General features: G+C 40.9%; 1 protein-coding gene across 1 annotated transcript in view; it reads left to right on the top strand.

Annotated features, from left to right (window-relative positions):
- Positions 1-18,499, top strand: part of LOC111873850 — a gene marked incomplete at its 5' end in the record, with an annotated part of 63,007 nt that overhangs the window by 34,712 nt on the left and 9,796 nt on the right. Inside the window, 2 exon segments of the mRNA XM_023868881.2 lie at positions 9,679-9,867; positions 12,109-12,256. Of these exon segments, the coding sequence (XP_023724649.2) occupies positions 9,679-9,867; positions 12,109-12,256 (337 nt within the window).

The following is an 18,499-nucleotide window of genomic DNA, read 5'->3' as shown; positions in this document are numbered from 1 at the left end:
AGCGCGCTAGGCTAGAACGTTCTGGTAGTGCATGGCTATGCTGAGAACAGTACCTCTGTTTGGGTAGTTCGATATATGCACAGTCAGGGTTTCTGAAGGACAATTCTAATCACATCGCTTAAAAACATCACAATTTCAAGTATCCACCATGGCCCCATTTCGCATGCAATAAGCCGCTCATAAATTACACCGATTCAGAATGCATTACAGACGAGACTGAAAGGCATTCCAAGAACAGTAGCTCTGTGTGTTTAGTCCAAAATGTAAACAGAATCATAACGCTTATAAAACATCGCAATTTGAACTGTCCAACATAGCTCCATTTTGCATGGAAGAAGATGAGATTGAGAGGCCGCTCTGTTTGTCTAGCCCGAGATATAAAGAGGCAATGTTTCTGAAGTATAAATTACGATAAGACTTGCGCCCACTCATGCGATAGTAGAAAGGTTACGACGTGACTGGAGAATGTGCAGGACAAACATTACCTTCCTCCCCCCTTTGAAGGATGAGACACAGGAAGAGAGGATGTCATCAGCATGCATTTATACTGAAGAAACGTTTTGTGCAGAAACTTTCTGCATTTTTGTGGACAGATATTCAAAATTGGGATTTTTTTTTTGGAATCAGTGCAAAAATTTTTACAGATTCTAAAATCTGTAAAATACAATATCTGATTCTATATTCTTTCTAGATAAAAGCAGCGTTTATTTCGTTCGTTTATCTCAAAAATTGTAGAAATCACAGCATTTTGAGTAACATGATTACAATTTTTATTACTCTACAGTGGCAGGATTTAAATTAACTCTGTCCTGCTACCACTACCGGAATTTAAATGTCCCGTCACTTAACATTCCTGCTTTAGCAATACCCTTATCTTGACAAAAAGAAAACCACTGTCTCATCAGTAGGTAAACACACACTTCTGCTATATTTCATACCACATCAGCATTAACTTGGATCTGCTGGTAGAGACCAGCAGCACTAGTAGTACTCAGTCATGGACTGATCGGTATCCTAGGGGACTGATTCAAAGTATGACAGACTGACAAGGTTACAAACAGAATTTATTGAGTGGGCCTAGGCATCAAATTATCTTGATTGGTTGCATCCTGTTGTGTGTTTCAGATATGTATATATAGGAATTATATCTACTGTCAACAAAACAAATGCTCAGTTTTAATTAAAATTAAAACTGAGTGTTTGTTGTGTTGATGGTAGACATAGTTCCTATGTATACACATGTAGGCATCAAAGTGCAGTGAAGAAAAGCGAAGAAATACATATTGGATTTTAGTGCAAAACTAGCACCCACAGGTAAGAAGTTTACACGCACGCACGCTCACACACACACTAGTGTCCACAGTCATGTCTTCACTGCCATTGCTTGGTAGCGGCTTTCCAATGGTGGGTGTTCTCCTTCCTCTGGGTCCCAAAATGTTTCTGGCCTTAGCTACCAACTTCTAACAATAACAGCTCACAATGACTGAAACCCAGTAGCTGTCTCACTAACCCACCAACTAACCTTCGTTCATCCACCAACTTGCTGATTGACTCAATCAGAGTCAGAGTTACTTTACAACTGGCAGTTTACTATTGATCAGCTCATCTTGGCTCCAAGCCCCTTGAGACTCACAACCAGAGATTTATTTTTCAAGTGAACCCTTGCAGTCACAGTCCTTATGTAACATCCTCTTTGATGACAAGTTGGGTTTGTCTCTAATGAACAGGCTTCACCTTTGTCAAGTGTATGTATCACACATATAGTATGTTATTGAATATTCTTCCTTGTGCAATATATATAGGTCCTCTCCCCAAAGCAGATTATGACTCTTTTACTATCTACCACAGCACCATAGTCACTTAAATGATCATAAGCTTGACCGCTGCCAAGCTTAAGCCTCTTACTTTTTCTAAGTCTGACTTCGTCTTGTCCTACACTGCAAACATGTTCATTCTCATGATTTTGTATGACTTCTGCTTGTTTCTTGCACAATTTTATTATATAATTGTATACATATGGAAGGTTGAATCGTGGACCAATGTGCACTTTGGAAAATTTCCAGTGGTGTGGAGTACCTTGTTTTGCAGGCGCTGCAATTTTAAGAGACAACTGTCTGCAGCTAATTCCCAGGCAGGGCAAGTGTAAGTAATTACTGATCTGGGCAGTGCTTTACAGAGGGTTAGTTTAATTTTGGTGCTTAAATGCTCATTTTTGAATAGGGGGTAGATTGAAATATATGTTCTGAGGGCCTTAGCTTCAACCATTTCTGCGTGTAATCTCCATGTAATCCTCTTATCAAAGATTACAGTGAGATATTGTACATGATTGACAAAGGGGATATTATGTCCATTCAGTGTAAGATGAACCTCAAGCGGCCTAAGTTTATGAGAACAGTAGATGGCCTGAGTATTATCTTCATTGATTTTTACGTTCCAGTGCTCACACCAGGTGTCAGTAGCACTGAGACCTTGCGGCAGCCTTCTGAGACCATAACCTTCTTTGCGGTCTGCCACATATATGCAGGTGTGATCAGCAAAGTGACCTAGATACACACCAGGTTTTGGGGGTGTATCATTTATACATATGCTGTACAATCTTGGGGACAGGACAACCTGTCGTACATCCCTTGGTGCAGACATTTCACCTTCGATCAATCCTCTGACTTTTCTGTCAGAAAGAAAAGAGCTCATAAGCTTGATTAGACTGATCGAAAATCCTAATAAAGATAATTTATAGAGAAAGCCAAGGTGCCATCTTGTATCAAAGACTCCGTCAGTATCCAAGAATACAGCAGCCATAGGCATTTACTCTTGACATTTAAGGTGACGTGGTCCGTGAGCCCCATATTTTGACGTGTTATGCTGTGACAAGCCCAGAAACCAAACGGGCTTCATTAAACAGGCCTCTTTCTTCAATATACCTTTGGACTATTTTCAGAATAGCATCTTTTTTGAATAGCATGCCTGCCGTGAACAAGAGGCTAATCAGACACAAATTTTGAGGGAATTTTGTGTCCTTACCAGGTTTCAGTACCATTATAACTTTTGCTTATTTCCAAGGCTTTGGAAAATGGGACAGCCGACAGCAGTGATTAAATAAATGTGTCATATGTACCAGTGGTCTCCTTGAAGATGCCTGAGGCATTTGTTTCAAATCTGTGAAGTCCACAAGCCTTTCTTACTTCACCGTGTTTACTAATTTCTGTATGTCACATGACCTTACATTTTCTGTTGGGGTGTCATCTGCAGATGCAAGCAGAGCTTGGACTCTAGTCTCCACTCATTACTCATGGCTTTCGTCACACGTCTTGAGATGTGAACTTGTTTCCTAAACAACCTACAGTTGTATTGACTATCTTGTTTGATTGATATGTTACTCCTAAAGAGTCATGAACAACAGTTGGCACCTTTTGTCCATCCATTAGACAAACAAGGAGCATGTACTGACAGACCTGTTTTCTGAATTTCCTGTTGTGGCAAATGCTCCTGCGCAGGGGACTGCAAGCTTTTCCCATCTGTGGTGCCTGTGGTTGCTGATAATATATGTCTTGATGTAGTATAGCTGTATAGGACTGCTCTGGTCCTCTTAGAGCAGTGTTCTGCAACCTTTTTCTACTTGCGGCACACCATGAAGTATCCATGACTCAACATGGCACACCAAAATGTTATTCTCCTCAAAAACGCATGGTATCAGACAATTAATATAAATACGTAATGTGATCACCTTATTACTATAATATTATTATATTGTTATTTTATTATCATTAAACAGAAATTGACTCGTGTGTTTATTAACAGTGAACTTTAATTCACTGTAGAGTGTAGAAAATACACTTCTGTTACTATTAAAGTAAATAATTCTACTCATACCTTCATTGTGATACTTGCGCCTGCTTAGCTGCACACAGGCAACTGATCCGTGGTGGAATCATTGACAATGCAAGTCTCACTTCTTCATCGATGGATTTGAGCCGCTCCCTCTTGATGTCTTAATTTCAGTTAACGTCGAGAAGCCCAGTTCACACAAATATGTAGTTGAAAATCTCAATAACACATTAACTGCCATCTCGGAAATAGCCGGGTATTCACTCCTTATTGCCAACCAAAACGTATCCAAAGGCACTTCGAGGAGTTCTAGTTTCAGTGTTCTGTCTGCTTTTAAATCTGCGAGTTCCTCTTGTATATTAATCGGAAGATGTTCTGAATTCGCAACAAATGGATCATGAACCCAGTCAAAATCTTGTACACTCTCTCCAAAATACTTACTGGATTTCTACTGCAGCATTACTGAATGTTCTTTAATTGTGTCCATCACCACTTTATTGTCGTCAGCAAGTGACCATACAGTCGGGAACATCTCAAACGACCCATCTGTAATTCTATGTATCCACAAATTCAGCTTATTTACAAATCCTTGTATCTTATCCATATTAGTTAGAATATTTTCGTTCCTACCTTGCATCTTTCTGTTCAGCTCATTCAAGTGTACGAAAATATCGGAAAGATATGCAAACTTACATACCCATTCATCATCTGCAAATAAATTCGCGTACTCATGCCCCACAACAGTTAAAAATGCATGTACTTCCTCATCAAGTTCAAATATTCACGTTAACACTTTTCCTCATGATAACCACCATACTTCTATATGTAGTAGGAGTGTAGTGTGTTCTGATTACATTTCCTGACACAAAACGGAAAAAAGCCGCGAATTTAGGGGCCGCGATTTGATGAGGTTCACGACTTTTACTACTTCGTCCAGCACAACTTTCAGAGAAGATGGCAAAGACTTAGCAACAATGGCTTCGCGGTGAATGAGACAATGATCGCATGGTATGTTAGGATTTACTTTGCCTACTTTAGCTACAAATCCTTTAATACAGCCTGTCATAGAAGTCTGTACAGACACTAACACAATCCTTCCATTTTAATTCATTATGTAACACATATTCATTAGCGTTCATTGGTGACACAAAGTATTTCTTCACCGGTGGCTCGCTCGGGAAATTCTTTGCAAAAAAAAAGAAATTTGTTCCAATTACATCTCCACTGATGTGTCGAATGTAAGCAAGAAGTTGTGCGTGGCCGCTAATATTGGTGGACTCGTCGATCTGAAGCGAGAACTTCTGACTGCTGTTAATTTTCTCTTTCATTATGGCTTCAGTGTCACTGGACATATCAATAACTCGGTGACTGATTGTGACAGGAGAGAGAGGAATTGTTGATATTTCACTAGCAGCTTCTGAACCCAGGACTATTTTCACCATCTCTTTACAAGCAGGCATTAACAACGTTTCAGCTATTGCGTGTGTTTTTTTTGGCCTTTACGATAATTTCAGCTGCCTTATAACTTGCTTTCGGTACTTTTTCTGATACACGTACTGTCACAGTCATTAACGTTCTTTGTTTTTTGTTTTGTTCCAACAATCGACGAAAATAATTGACACCTTTGCTTGTTAGAGAAGAATGTTTTGTTGACAAATGTCGTTTCAATTTACTGGGAACCATAGTAGCATTACTGAGTTTTTCACCTCAAACGATACACTCGGGGATTGGGCACGTTTTATCACCGCACCAAAAAACCCCATAAGATAAGTAATTATCACTATACTGCCGGTGTACTAATTTTTGTTTCTTTTTTTCGGGCTCAATGCTTTCACTACTTGCACTCGTGGACGAAACACTCCGTATAAGGAATTTATCCATCTTGAAAAAATTAAAGTAGTCTAATAGTAATAGAAAATAGCAAGACTAACTAGCAACCACAATTTTCGAACTACTTCAGAGCACAGCTGTGATAGAACTGAAACAATTGTAAGACGCGGGACCTCTACCCTTCGAGCGGAAGTGACACATATACCGACTTATTTTTTAAATATTTATAATTTTAAATGAAGCCCAACAATCGGTGGGTGCATCATTACAGGAAGAAAGTCATAAAGTTGAAGAAGCTCTAACTTCTAACAAAGGGGCAAATACCAAAACAGCGTTATAAAAGACAAGGAAACCCTTGCTAATCTCTGCAGTTTTAGGGAAAAGCATACAGAACATGCGGCAAGTATATCAAAGAAGCCGCGTAGATGCGAGAAAAATAAAAACAAATCAGTAATGAAAACTATGATATACGAGTAACAACAACTGTGAGTAAATAATTTACATTTAATTTCTTAGAATACAACATTACTGTACATAAAAAATCACGGCATGTAATAAAGAATAAACAAGCAGCATCTTATTTAATCAGTGCAGTGGCTGAGAATAAAATACAGGCATATGAAACACGGTAACTGGGATAAAATAAAACGAATAAAATTCGACAATTAATTTCCTGCAATAGGTAAAAGTTCGCGTCACACCTTTCACCTTGTGACAGCACACCAGTATGCCGCAGGACACAAGTTGCAGAACACTGTCCTAGAGGATCCTATGAGAGCTCATTATGCTTTTCTTCTGTTCCGCTTTCCTTTCACATGACTGTAGCCTCAGTATGACGATGGATTAGGTTTCCCTCCTTCTCCTAGAGTGCAATGGCAGCAGCTTGGAGTAGGTTCTGCACATATCTTTTCAGGGCATTCTCTATGCACTGCATCACAAATGTCATGGGAGTTGCTTGCAGTTGGTCCAGACATGGCCAAAGTTTTGGCAGTTGTAGCACTGCATAAGGCCAGTCTGAGCTCTACCTTGATGATAATATGGTTAAGGCTATTCAGCTTGAATATCTCTTGATTAAGTTTCTTGTTGAGGCAAGTCAAATGAGGCTTGTGGTAGAAGTCAACCTTATTGGTGGTGGCCTACCTGGCTTTCTGGAAGCCTCCTGCTCCAGTAATGTGTTCTCTGCTTCAGTAGTCTCTGTACCCATGTCAGTAGTTCAGAAAGGTGTGGAAGTTGCAGTTTGACAGCTTCAGATGTTGGGACTAGTTTAGTCAACTTCTTGGCTGTCTGTTAGGCATTATGAGAGATATGCCTCTTTCATCTCTGTACTTATTGGAAGTGATCATCCTGGGCCGTTGATCCCACTGAGGTTTGGTTCACTACATCACTTTGTCCTGCCTGTGCACTCACCTTCAAGACAGCCTTCAGTACATTCACTGTTACCATGTACGTGCCATAAAGAGTGCTAAGAAGCAGCTTCTCATCTAGACCTTCACAAAGGGCCACACCATAGCTCAAGTGATTAGTCGCTGGCTTTCCACCACGATGGCCCGGGTTTGGTCATGTGGGATTTGTGGTGGACAAAGTGGCACTGGGGCAGGTTTTCTCTGAGTACTTATATTTCCCCTGCCAGTCTTCATTCCACCAAATTCTCCATCATCATAATCACCCAGGGCAGGTACAGTAGACCAATAAGTGGCTGACATGCCGAGTGAACCCAGCTGGACTCCACCCCCCACTAAGCAAATTAAAAAAAATGTTTAGACATTCACAAAAGTTTGCTCTGTTTTCCTCTGCATTATTTACAATAGAGGTCCCTTCAGAGCTTTCCCCCACTATCCGGCATGCATCTGGCAAGGTTCTCATTGTCACAGTACTCTATACACTTGTTGCATTACACACGCTACTTCTGGGTATTTATTCATGATTCAGATTTCAGCGATGCTAGCCTCTGTCTAGTATATCTGAAATCCTGGTACTGGGAAGTCCGCCATCTTGGTATACACTCATGTTCACCACAAGTTTTGATGTTTCACACAGCACTGCACATACCTCCAGCCAGGTGGAAAACTTCATCAGCACCGCCTTTGCCAGACTGGAGCTGGCCGTGAACACACTATATAAAGTGAAGTCTGCAAAAACCACTCTCTCCAGCAAACGTTTCATTCAGATAACTAAATTCAATAAAGACCAGTGTTTCACCCTGACCCCTGACTCTGTGCTCTCCAGTCCAGTAAATTTCTGCTGGCTCTCAACACCACAGTCATTCTTGGTTTCGTACCCCCTTGGGACCCATGGCCATATTTTTGTTCTTTCACTGACCTGTCCTGCTTATATCATCCTGGCATGGATTGCACAGAAAACACTATTCCACTGTTGCTGTGCAGATGTTGTGTTTGTGTCTGATGGGGTTCCCAAATGATCACTAGTGAGTCATTACGTAGCAACGGCCGTTGTTTGTAGGGCCATTACTTAGCAAGAGCTGTTATATAGTCGCTTATTTAGCGGTCATTGTCTAGGAATGGGCCTGCATGCCATAATATAATAATGCACCGATACTTCCCTTCTCTCTGTATGTATACTGCACGCATGCACGCACGTTCACAGACTTCAGTTATCTGAGGATGAATTATCCATTTTGCAGATTAACCATGGGCTCTGTGCTTATATGTCTATGTCATTATATTTAAATCAGTCATAGTCGTATTATATACAGTCAAGAGTTATGGTTTTTAACATTCTACACACAAGTTTTCTCATTTATGACATCCAGTTTTTCATAAGAAATGCTGACCGCAAGGGACCAGTAAAACAGCAGTAAACATTTTGAGGACTGACACCATCTTCCTCACACTATACACTACAAATAATAGTCCACAAAAATAGAATTATTACTAGCATGTCTAAACATGATCATTTATAATACAAAATTAATGTCTTTATGGGGTCTGTAAACACAGATCCACTTCCCCATTTCTGAGGGATGCACTGACTGATCTCAAAATTCCATGTCACCTTCCTCACAACTCAACCAGTCATATCATTAAGGGTTGCTAAAGGGAGACAGAGGATGTAGTCATGTCAGACACAAACTCTTTAGTCAAAAGAAACTGAAAAATAGAAAAGAATGCTAGTTGGAAAGTAGCAATATTTACAGCTATGGTAAAATATATCTATGTAATATACCACCAACTAGAATCTGTGAACAAATATAAATTACATAGCAGTGGTCTGTATACCTCCAATTTAGAAATAAGTGCAAACGCCACGAGTCCATTGGATATTCTCCAATGAATAAAATCTAACATATTGGCATTTGGGTCTATTCTCATTTCCAAAGGATTGGTTGCCATTATACTGCTAGTCTTCATTTTTTTTTATTTTCAATATGAATGGCAGCACTGCCAGGTAGAGTAATCAGTAAATTGTGTGGTTATGGACTGGAGGACTATGCTTCAAATCCCATTAAGTGCAGTAATTTTATCTTTGCTGCCACTGACTATGTAGCCTCCATTCAAGGAGGGCCAGAGTCTGAAAGTTACATCTCAGCTGTATGGCTCATATGGCTTGCCAGTGTCTGGAATGGCAAGGTGTGAATTTGAAAGTGGTTTCTCCACAACCTATGTGTGTTGTCCTGACAACTTGAGCTATCTGTGTGAGGCCTGATTATATATTTTATTGGACCAAGGACAAATGACGTGTAGTCATCATGAATTTGTAATATGTGACATGTTTTATATCCAGCCCTACAGTGAGATGACTGCACCCATGAAGTGAAAAATGAATGTAAATGTAAACTTTGACTCGTTTTGAGGATAAGAATGCATGGAGCTCTAGTTTTATTCCTACATACACTTTCATAGTATCATACTAGGACACAGGGAGTGGCAGGAGTCAGGATGAAACCCAGAACCCTTTGATTTTCAATCTTGCATATAAACACATGATACTGAACTCAGACATTTCAAGATTCATTCATCGCATATAACATAATCTAATAACATGAATCTATTTGTTTATGATCAGTCCCAAAGTGATGCCATCTTGGGATGGGTGGACAAGAATGGACGTGCATTCTTTATGGATACATGGATTGGAGGTTATACATCCCCACTACTTGACACCTCACAAGATATCTACAACATGAGTGGCCGTATTCAAGATGGTGTCACTACATTAAGTTTTACAAGGAGGAGACTGTCTTCAGACTCCAAGGTAAGTAATATTCAGCCCTAAATTTTGTATGCCTTATTTTCCACATGCCTAACTCGAAATACAAATCAAGTCAGTTTAGTTTAATGTGGGTATCCTGTTATCATTAATGTTATTAACTTTTATTTTATTAGTTTCTCTAAGCATGACTGCTGGGTAGCAAGTTGAAATTGATAAAATTTCTTAGGATGAAGATAATGTTCTTTGGAACTGCAAAAGTACAAAACACTATAGATTAACTTCATGAAATGAATTTCCAAACTAAACAGGATTTGTTATCATTTTACTCATATCATGTTTATTCTGTACAGTTATTCCAGCAAAGTTTCATAATGTTCTAGCACTTGAAAATGTTGGTGAACATATAAATGCATGACGTGCAATTTCAATTTAGACCCAAAAATAAGATATACAAAACTGAACATTTATTGATGGCGACTTAACTGAACAGTTCCTATTCATTATTGTGATATTTTAAACTTTAAAGCAAAATGATAGCAAAAGCTATCTTAATTCTTTAAAGAATTAAGATAGCTTTTGCTTTTGTTGCTGTAGTGCACAGACTCAGAGGACATAAATAAATGAGTAGTAAAAGTAAAATATTACAATTACACCAGTATTTTAAAAAAATTATATTTCACCATATGAAAGTCACTGACCCATTGTTTTATATAAATATTCAAAACACTGCATAAAAGAAGTATCAGGTATTCCTGACTGTATGAAGTTGGCCTATGGTCTAAATCCCCTCTAGAGATAGAAGGCAGAGTCCAGTCTCCAAAACATAGTTTTAAATAAAAATGGGATGATAGATAATGTATGAAAAGTAAATAATTGTAATAATATTACAATTAATCAGTCAGTACTGAATTACATTTGTAACTGATACAGTGCACCTATGAAATCCATATTCATAAAATCCAATACATGTACCAGAATGTATGCTTTGAAGGTTCACCTGTGCATGTTCTAGAAGGTGACTGTATAACCTTGTATGTGTACAGCTTCAACTGTGCAGTGTCATCGTTGTCATCGTCACCGTCAACCCCACCACCACCATCATCCTTTCTAGAGTACTGAGTCTACTGAGACTGTTATGGATATTACAAAATAGAATCCTTCCATCATTTCACATGTCCTTCCAACCTTTTCCTTTTCCTTTTGCTTGATTGTTGAAGGTATTTTTTTTAACCCTGTACTATTCTATAAAATCTGTTATTTGTTAAATTTGTAGTTCTGTTATAATTTGTTTCTTTTATTGTTTTGAGGCTGAATCTGGCAGTCTTCCTCATTAAATACAATTCTGTTGATACCAGTTTTCTCTTACTGTCCATGTTTCACTAACATAAGACAATGTCAGCCTAGCAAGTGCCTTATAAATTTGTGTTCTTGTGTGCCTAGAAACTAATGATGGCTTGAAGAACTGATTTATAATTTCTAGTCTTCTGACAAAATTTATGATCTTTACATTTAAGTTATTTTCTGCTCCATAGGATATATTATATCTCAAACAATTAAAAGTATTAATTTGTTCCAGTATTCTGTCATTAATGCATACCTCAGCTCTCACCTGTGTTGGAATTTAAAACTTAATGGTACAATTAAACCATACTTAATATGTACTCAATAACAATATTGTCGCATATCGGGCATATAACGTGACAAATAACTTCTCGATGTATTTGATGTAGCGAATTTTATTTCACACTCGCTCTTACAATCACCCAAATTGCAGATTTATGCTTACTGCTATCTGCAGTATCACAATTAGTACACTCCAAACGCACAATACAACTGACTGGTTGCTGGCTAACTCGGCACTAACTCGGAGGTAGCTCGAGGACTGACTGACTCAGTACCTCCAGGACTGACTGACTCAGTACAACTGACTGTGAATATCCTTCGCTGCTCCCCATGTAGCCTTGATCGGACCATACGGAAAACGGCCACGTAATAGGCACCCTTGTTGCCTGGCGCCGTGTTGCTAGTAACGCTAGCGGTAGTAACCGCTGTTACTACCGTAACAATCCTGTTGCGTCACCGTTACGTTACTGTGCGGAGGAGGGGGAGGGGAGCGCTGACTCACCCGCCGTGTCACTGCTGGTGGGGGGGGGTTCTCCTTTGCGCAACATGTCACAATATATTATAAAGTTAACAGTATATTCTAAATAAAGAGATTTTACTTTCAGTTTGCTGTGGGCATTACACGACATATAGAATTAATGCACACTCTTTGTTTTCCAGGATGTTTCCTTCACAGATGACCAGTGCTTCTATTTCATGTTTCCAGTCAGGGGTGGAGTGTTTAATTCTGTCAACAAAAAGATACGAAAGCACGAGATAATACCCAGTCTCTCAGCAGACAGGATCTGCATCAGGCCATGTGTCAGAGGTACATCTACACACTTCATGTAGGCAGAAATTGTACAAGTATAGACAGTCACTTAGTGCAGCACTTCTTAAGCATAAGTTTTCCTTGACCACTTTCAGAGTAAAGTAATTTTCTGGTGTAAATGATCCACAGTACAGGGAACTTCAGTAATCAGCTGTGTAGGTAAGAATTGATTTGTGTACTCCAGGGGAGTGCATACTAATGGGACACATAAAAATAACAATAACACCACACCAATATTCACAGGGCTAAAAAAAAAACATGGACACTGCAAGATGAAGGTAGTCTTACTGGTCATAACTACAAGTAACTACAGCACACACTAAGTCTTTCCAGGCTGCAGTGTCTTCACTAGACTTTTCCTGGTAACAGCTTCTAACAGTGGCTATTCCTCTGTCTGTGCTCAGGTACTCCCTGAATGGTGGTCCCTTCCAACTGAACTGTTCTTTCTTCAGCTGTCCTTATAAACCTTTTGCACAGACTGAGTAGAAAACACCATTTCCAACAGTACCTCTGTTGTTGCAGGAATGTGCATACCAAACCTTGCCCAGAAATGAATGCTGTTTTGGAGCCAGTCGCAAGCAACAGCTGTTTCTCTGACTCCACAGTTTTTGCATTGAGCATATATGCCACACTATCTCCTACAAAATTTACATGCGTAGTTTCTATTATATTTACCAGATGTAATTATATAAGTTACAAAATGTTAACAGTTTTCATAATTGTTTCCTTTTGACCATGTTATAAGCTGTTGCATGAACTATAAATAATATATGTTATGACTTTCTATGTTATACTCCTTTTTTTCTATTATTATTTTTATGAAAGAAAAATATAGATACATAATCTTCCTTTCCAAAATCCTGATTGTTCTTCCAAAGTACTGCTTAAGATATTACATTAATTCTCTGTGTAATTGTTTGATTTTATTTTATATGTTTCACATAATGAACGTATGCCTCTGTAATTCTCACATTTATCAACCTTACTTACTTATTCATGGAGCTGAGCCCCTCTGGAGGAGCCGCCAATTCTGCAGTTACTCAAGAATTTCTCAGCATTTTATGGAACCTGAAGGTTCATTACCATGTTGACAAGAGCCCTCCACTGGTCCCTATCCTGAGCCAGATCAATCCAATCAATACCACCCTATCCTATCTCACTAAGATCCATTTTAATATTGTCCACCCACCTACGCCTTGGTCTTCCCAGTGGTCTCTCTCCTTCTGGCTTTCCCACCAATATCCTATATGCATTCCTCTTCTCCCCATTCATGCTACATGCCCTGCCACCGCATCCTACTTGACTTGATCATTCTAATTATACTTGGAGAATAGTACAAGTTATGAAGCTCCTCATTATGCAGTTTTCTCCAACCTCCTGTCACTTCATCTCTCTTCGGTCCAAATATTCTCCTCAACACCCTGTTATCAAACACCCTCGGTCTATATTCTTCCCTTAGTGGCAGAGACCAAGTTTCACACCCATACAGAACTAGAGGCAAAATTATAATTTTGTATATCCTAATTCTTATGATTTTAGAAAGCAGACGTGAAGACAAAAGGTTCTGGACTGAATGGTAGCAAGCATTACCCGAGTTCAATCTCCTCTTAATTTCCTCCTCAGTCAGGTTTTGATTTGTTATTTTCGTTTCCAAATATCTGAACTGTAACACATTTTCAAAGGATCTACGTAGCACGTCCACAAAGTAAGTTTCCCACCCATCCCACGGCTAGCAAACCTTATATTGCACAAAGCAACTGCGCGTATGTGATAGAGCAATGATGTAGCATGGCGCATGCACAAATGGATTTTCCCGCGTTCCCACAGTAGCATCGTTGCAGCTGTTGAAGATGGAGGCTCTTATTCCAACTCCCGCTGACTGTGAAGTGCGGTCAGTGATAAAGTTTTTGAATGCACAGAGCATAGCGCTGATCGAAATTCATCGTCAGCTGTGCCGGGTCTATGGGCCTAACATCATGAGCAAGCAGATGGTGCGTCGCTGGTGCAGACACTTTTCTGCAGGTCGACAAAGTGTGCATGATGAGAAGCGCAGTGGGTGGCCATCCATCATTACAGACGACCTGGTGGAGCTTGTGCGGGAACGCATTATGGAGAATCGTCACGTCACAATTACGGAACTCAGCAGTCATGTCCCGCAGATTTCCCGCTCCTTGTTGCACGAAATTGTCACAGAGCATCTGTTGTTCAGGAAATTGTGCGCCAGGTGGGTGCCGAAGCAATTGACACCAGAACACAAAACAAAGCGCATGGAGTCAGCATTGACGTTTCTGCAGCGGTACCATGAATGATGACGGCGACGAGTTTCTGGACCGGATCATCACAGATGATGAAACGTGGATTGCACACATTACCCCAGAAACCAAGCAGCAGTCAATGCATTGGCATCACAGTGGATCTCCCTGTAAGACGAAATTCAAGCAGACGTCGGCGCAGAAAGTGATGTGCACGGTATTCTGGGACAGACAGTGCCAGTATTGTCTTCCTGCACGATAACGCTAGGCCGCACAGGGCTCGATGGACAGCAAGTCCCCTGCAGGAGTTCAGCTGGGAGGTGTTTAATCATCCACCCTACAGCCCCGACCTCGCTCCCAGTGATTTCCATCTTTTTCTACACCTCAAGAAACTCCTGTCCGGTGAGCGTCAGCATTTTGAGTATGACAGAGGCGTGGAGATGGTTGTCACACAGTGGTTCCAATCCCAGGCGGCAGACTTCTGTGACACAGGTATTCAAAAGTTGGTCCCACGGTATGACAGATGTCTCAATTCCGGTGGCGATTGTGTTGAAAAAATAGCTGAACACTTGCTGTATCTGTTGCAATAAATATTTCCATGAAATTGTGTTTTGTTTCTGTAAACGGCCCCAGGGAAACTTACTTTGTGGACGAGCCTTGTATTAGTTGTCTTCATGTCATGATTTTGTCGTGCATTTTGGGGATGAGACAGCAACATATACTTAGTTTTCTCTGTGTTTACTTGTAGACCAACCTCCTTCCTAGTATCAAATACGGTTTGTGTTTTTTTCTTTCTGGTATCTATGTTGTCTCCTTGTAGATTCACATCATCAGCATAGACCAACAGCTGATGTGTCCCATTTAATTTCAGTCCCACCTGGTTTCCCTGGACCTTCCTAATGGCATATTCTAAAGCAAAGTTGAAAATGAGTGGCGATAAAGCATCTCCTTGTTTTAGACCATTCTGGATAGGAAATTTATCAGAAAAATGTTTACCTACATGGACTTTACTATATGTTTTGTTTAAACACATTTTAATCAACCTAACTAGTTTCATGTGTATCCCAAACCCTGTCAGAATATTGTACAATACTTCCCTCCTAACCGAATCAACCACCTTCCTTAGATATAGTTTATCAATTTCATCCAGTGGGATCTTATTCATATTCCAGCAAATGATTATACAGCCATTTCTTCATTTAATCTGAGGAAGATTTTAAAAGTCTGCAGTATAAAGAACGTTTGTGCATACTGTCACGTGTTGGGTACATCACACGACAAATAACTTCACATGGGTCTCGGATTTAGCGAATCTTTATTGGACACTCACTCTTACACACCTTACGATTATCACCACTTGCAGTGTCACTTGACTTCTGGCCCAATACTCCAATGCGACGTATCAACTATCCTTGACTGTGGTTGGATCTCAACTATCTCTGGCGGCGGTTATCCCAAGATTGTATTGTTCGGCGGCTCTATCTCTGTCTGTTCGAGGCCAGGCCCTTTATAGAAGCCATGTGCGGACACAATAGATGACACCCCTCATCAAGGTTCGATCTCACGTGATTGGCAGTCCGTTGCTTCAGTAATGCTCCTTTTAGATTACACCGGTAACATGTTTTGTCTCATCCATTGTTACTCAACAACAATTTGTTGCTACGATTTGTCACTGCGGGAACTCCCCAATTTCCACGTATTCGTTACCATGGAAATGCGTACTCCAAACACATTACGTTGCTCCCTTCTAAAGGCTGTTTGTCCCCGAACAGCCTAAAGGTTCTTCCTTTGTTTTGGGTGTTCACCTTCCTACTGGTATCTCTGCCCTACTTTCATTCTGATGTTCGATTCTTCCATCCGCGATCCTTCCATCTGCCCCCTTCTTCCAGAGTGCTCGCCCTGAGCACTTCCATGGTCCTGCGGTTGTTGATCATATCGTCTCACATTCATTCGTCATTTTCATTCCCTCATTCATCCTTGCTGGGGAGGCCGGTGATTCTATGTTACCGGTTCCTCCCATACAGGCCGTTTCATTTTTTCGTTTTGGAGGGGGTCGACACCTCCACAGTGTCCAATCCTTGTCTTGTGATAGGATGACAGAAGATCCGGCTATTCACTTTCCAATCTTCTTGCTGACAGTCTTGTAGAAGGTCTTCTTACGAATTCTCCTCCTTCCTAGGTGCGATCGCTGTCCTGATCTGTACTCTGATGGTGTTCTTGGTTGGCACCTCTTTCTTCTGACATAGCGGCCGTCTGTCGCCTATGTTCTTTATTCCCATTCTTCCTTTTTGGAGAATCTGCACTCTTTCTCTGAGTCTCCTGATCCTTTCCTCATACTTGGCCCTGATATAATTTCTCCTACCGACGCTTCTCTTGCCCCAGGCGATTCTTGGACGACCAGACATCTTTCTGCCGGTTTGCTTTGTCTGTCATGCTACTTCCGCATGGTGGCTCGTCCTGCTGCAGGCGACAGCCAATTTCTTCTGGGGTCCACAATTTTCCCGTGTTGAGATCTTTGGTTTCTGGCGTCAGCGCTCCGCGGCCAGTTTTCGGTCCTTGTGCCTTTTCTTCTTTGGTTCTCCGACCAGCATTACTTCAGCGTCTACTTTGGGGACCTCTTCTTGTTCCGCTTCATGTTTCCCGTCCAGTGAGGTCGGCTTCCTCTCTTCTTGATGTGCCTCCATCTCTTGGCAGGCCGTCGTCTCTATGTCCATTTTGGGTTTGTTTTCGGCCATCTCTTCTTGCCATGCTTTCATATTGGCCTGTATGTCCTCTAGTTTGGCCAGTCATTTGTTCTTGGCCCACTAACAGACGTTCCATTATGTGTTGTATGTCCATTCTAGCTCGTGTGGCATTAGTCTAATAACTCTTCCAAATTCGTCTCAGAATCCAAACTGATCCCACTTCTGACACCAGTCGTCACATGTTGGGTATGTCACGCGACAGATAACTTCACGTGGGTCTTGGATTTAGCGAATCTATTGACACTCACTCTTACACACCTTACAGTTATCACCACTTGCAGTGTCACTTGACTTCTGGCCCAATACTCCAGTGCGACATCTCAACTATCTCTGGCAGCAGCTATCCCAAGATTGTCTTGTTCGGTGGCTATATCTCTCTGTCTGTTCAAGGCCAGGCCCTTTATATAAGCCGCATGTGGACTCAATAGAGGACAACCCTTGTCAAGGTTTGATCTCACATAATCGGCAATCCGTTGCTTTGGGAACGCTCCTTATAGATTACACCAGTAACGTGTTTCGTCTCATCTGTTGTTACTCAATGACAGTTCGTTACTACAATTTGTCGCTGCGGGAACTCCCCAATTTCCATGTATTCATTACCATGGAAGTGCCTACTCCAAACATGTTACAATACGATATACTGTAACGTGTTTCGTTACTGAAGACGCCGTAGAGATGGTTAATTGGTTTATTTAACAATCTACAAATAACGGCTACAATTAATTATCACAATATTACGGGTTTCCACACTTTACAAACCCTACAACAAAATCTCTTAACACAATCTTCACTTGTCTTCACGTACTAATAACGCGGGAGCTATACAAGTCTCCCTGAATTACACACTCCAGATATAACTGGTTATCCCGAACTATCACTGATTCTCGCACACGCGTCTGTAGCTCGTAACTTGCGAACTGAGAACTCGTTGATAACACACTCCGCGACTGTCACAGTACAACTGACTCGCAGCTGCTGTGCAGCTCACTTATATAGCTGCCGTGCTGGCTTGTTGTGTAATGAGTGCCACGTCATCCTGTTACGTCACCACTGTTGACTCGCATTGCATAGTTACCAGGTTGCGGGGGCTCGGCTATCTTTGGCTCCGCTCGGCTCTCTTCGGCTCCGCTCGTGACGTCACCGCGCATAGCATAGCTACCAGGAGGCGGGGTGATTACTCACCTATTACGCGAGCGCTACGCTACCGCTACGTGCAGCTGGGGAGGTAGGGGTCAACATGTCAC

Source organism: Cryptotermes secundus, unplaced genomic scaffold (genome assembly GCF_002891405.2).
Source record: "Cryptotermes secundus unplaced genomic scaffold, Csec_1.0 scaffold414, whole genome shotgun sequence".
Lineage (NCBI taxonomy): Eukaryota > Metazoa > Arthropoda > Insecta > Blattodea > Kalotermitidae > Cryptotermes > Cryptotermes secundus.
The sequence above is the reverse complement of the archived record's forward strand: the minus strand, read 5'-3'. Positions and strand labels throughout refer to the sequence as shown.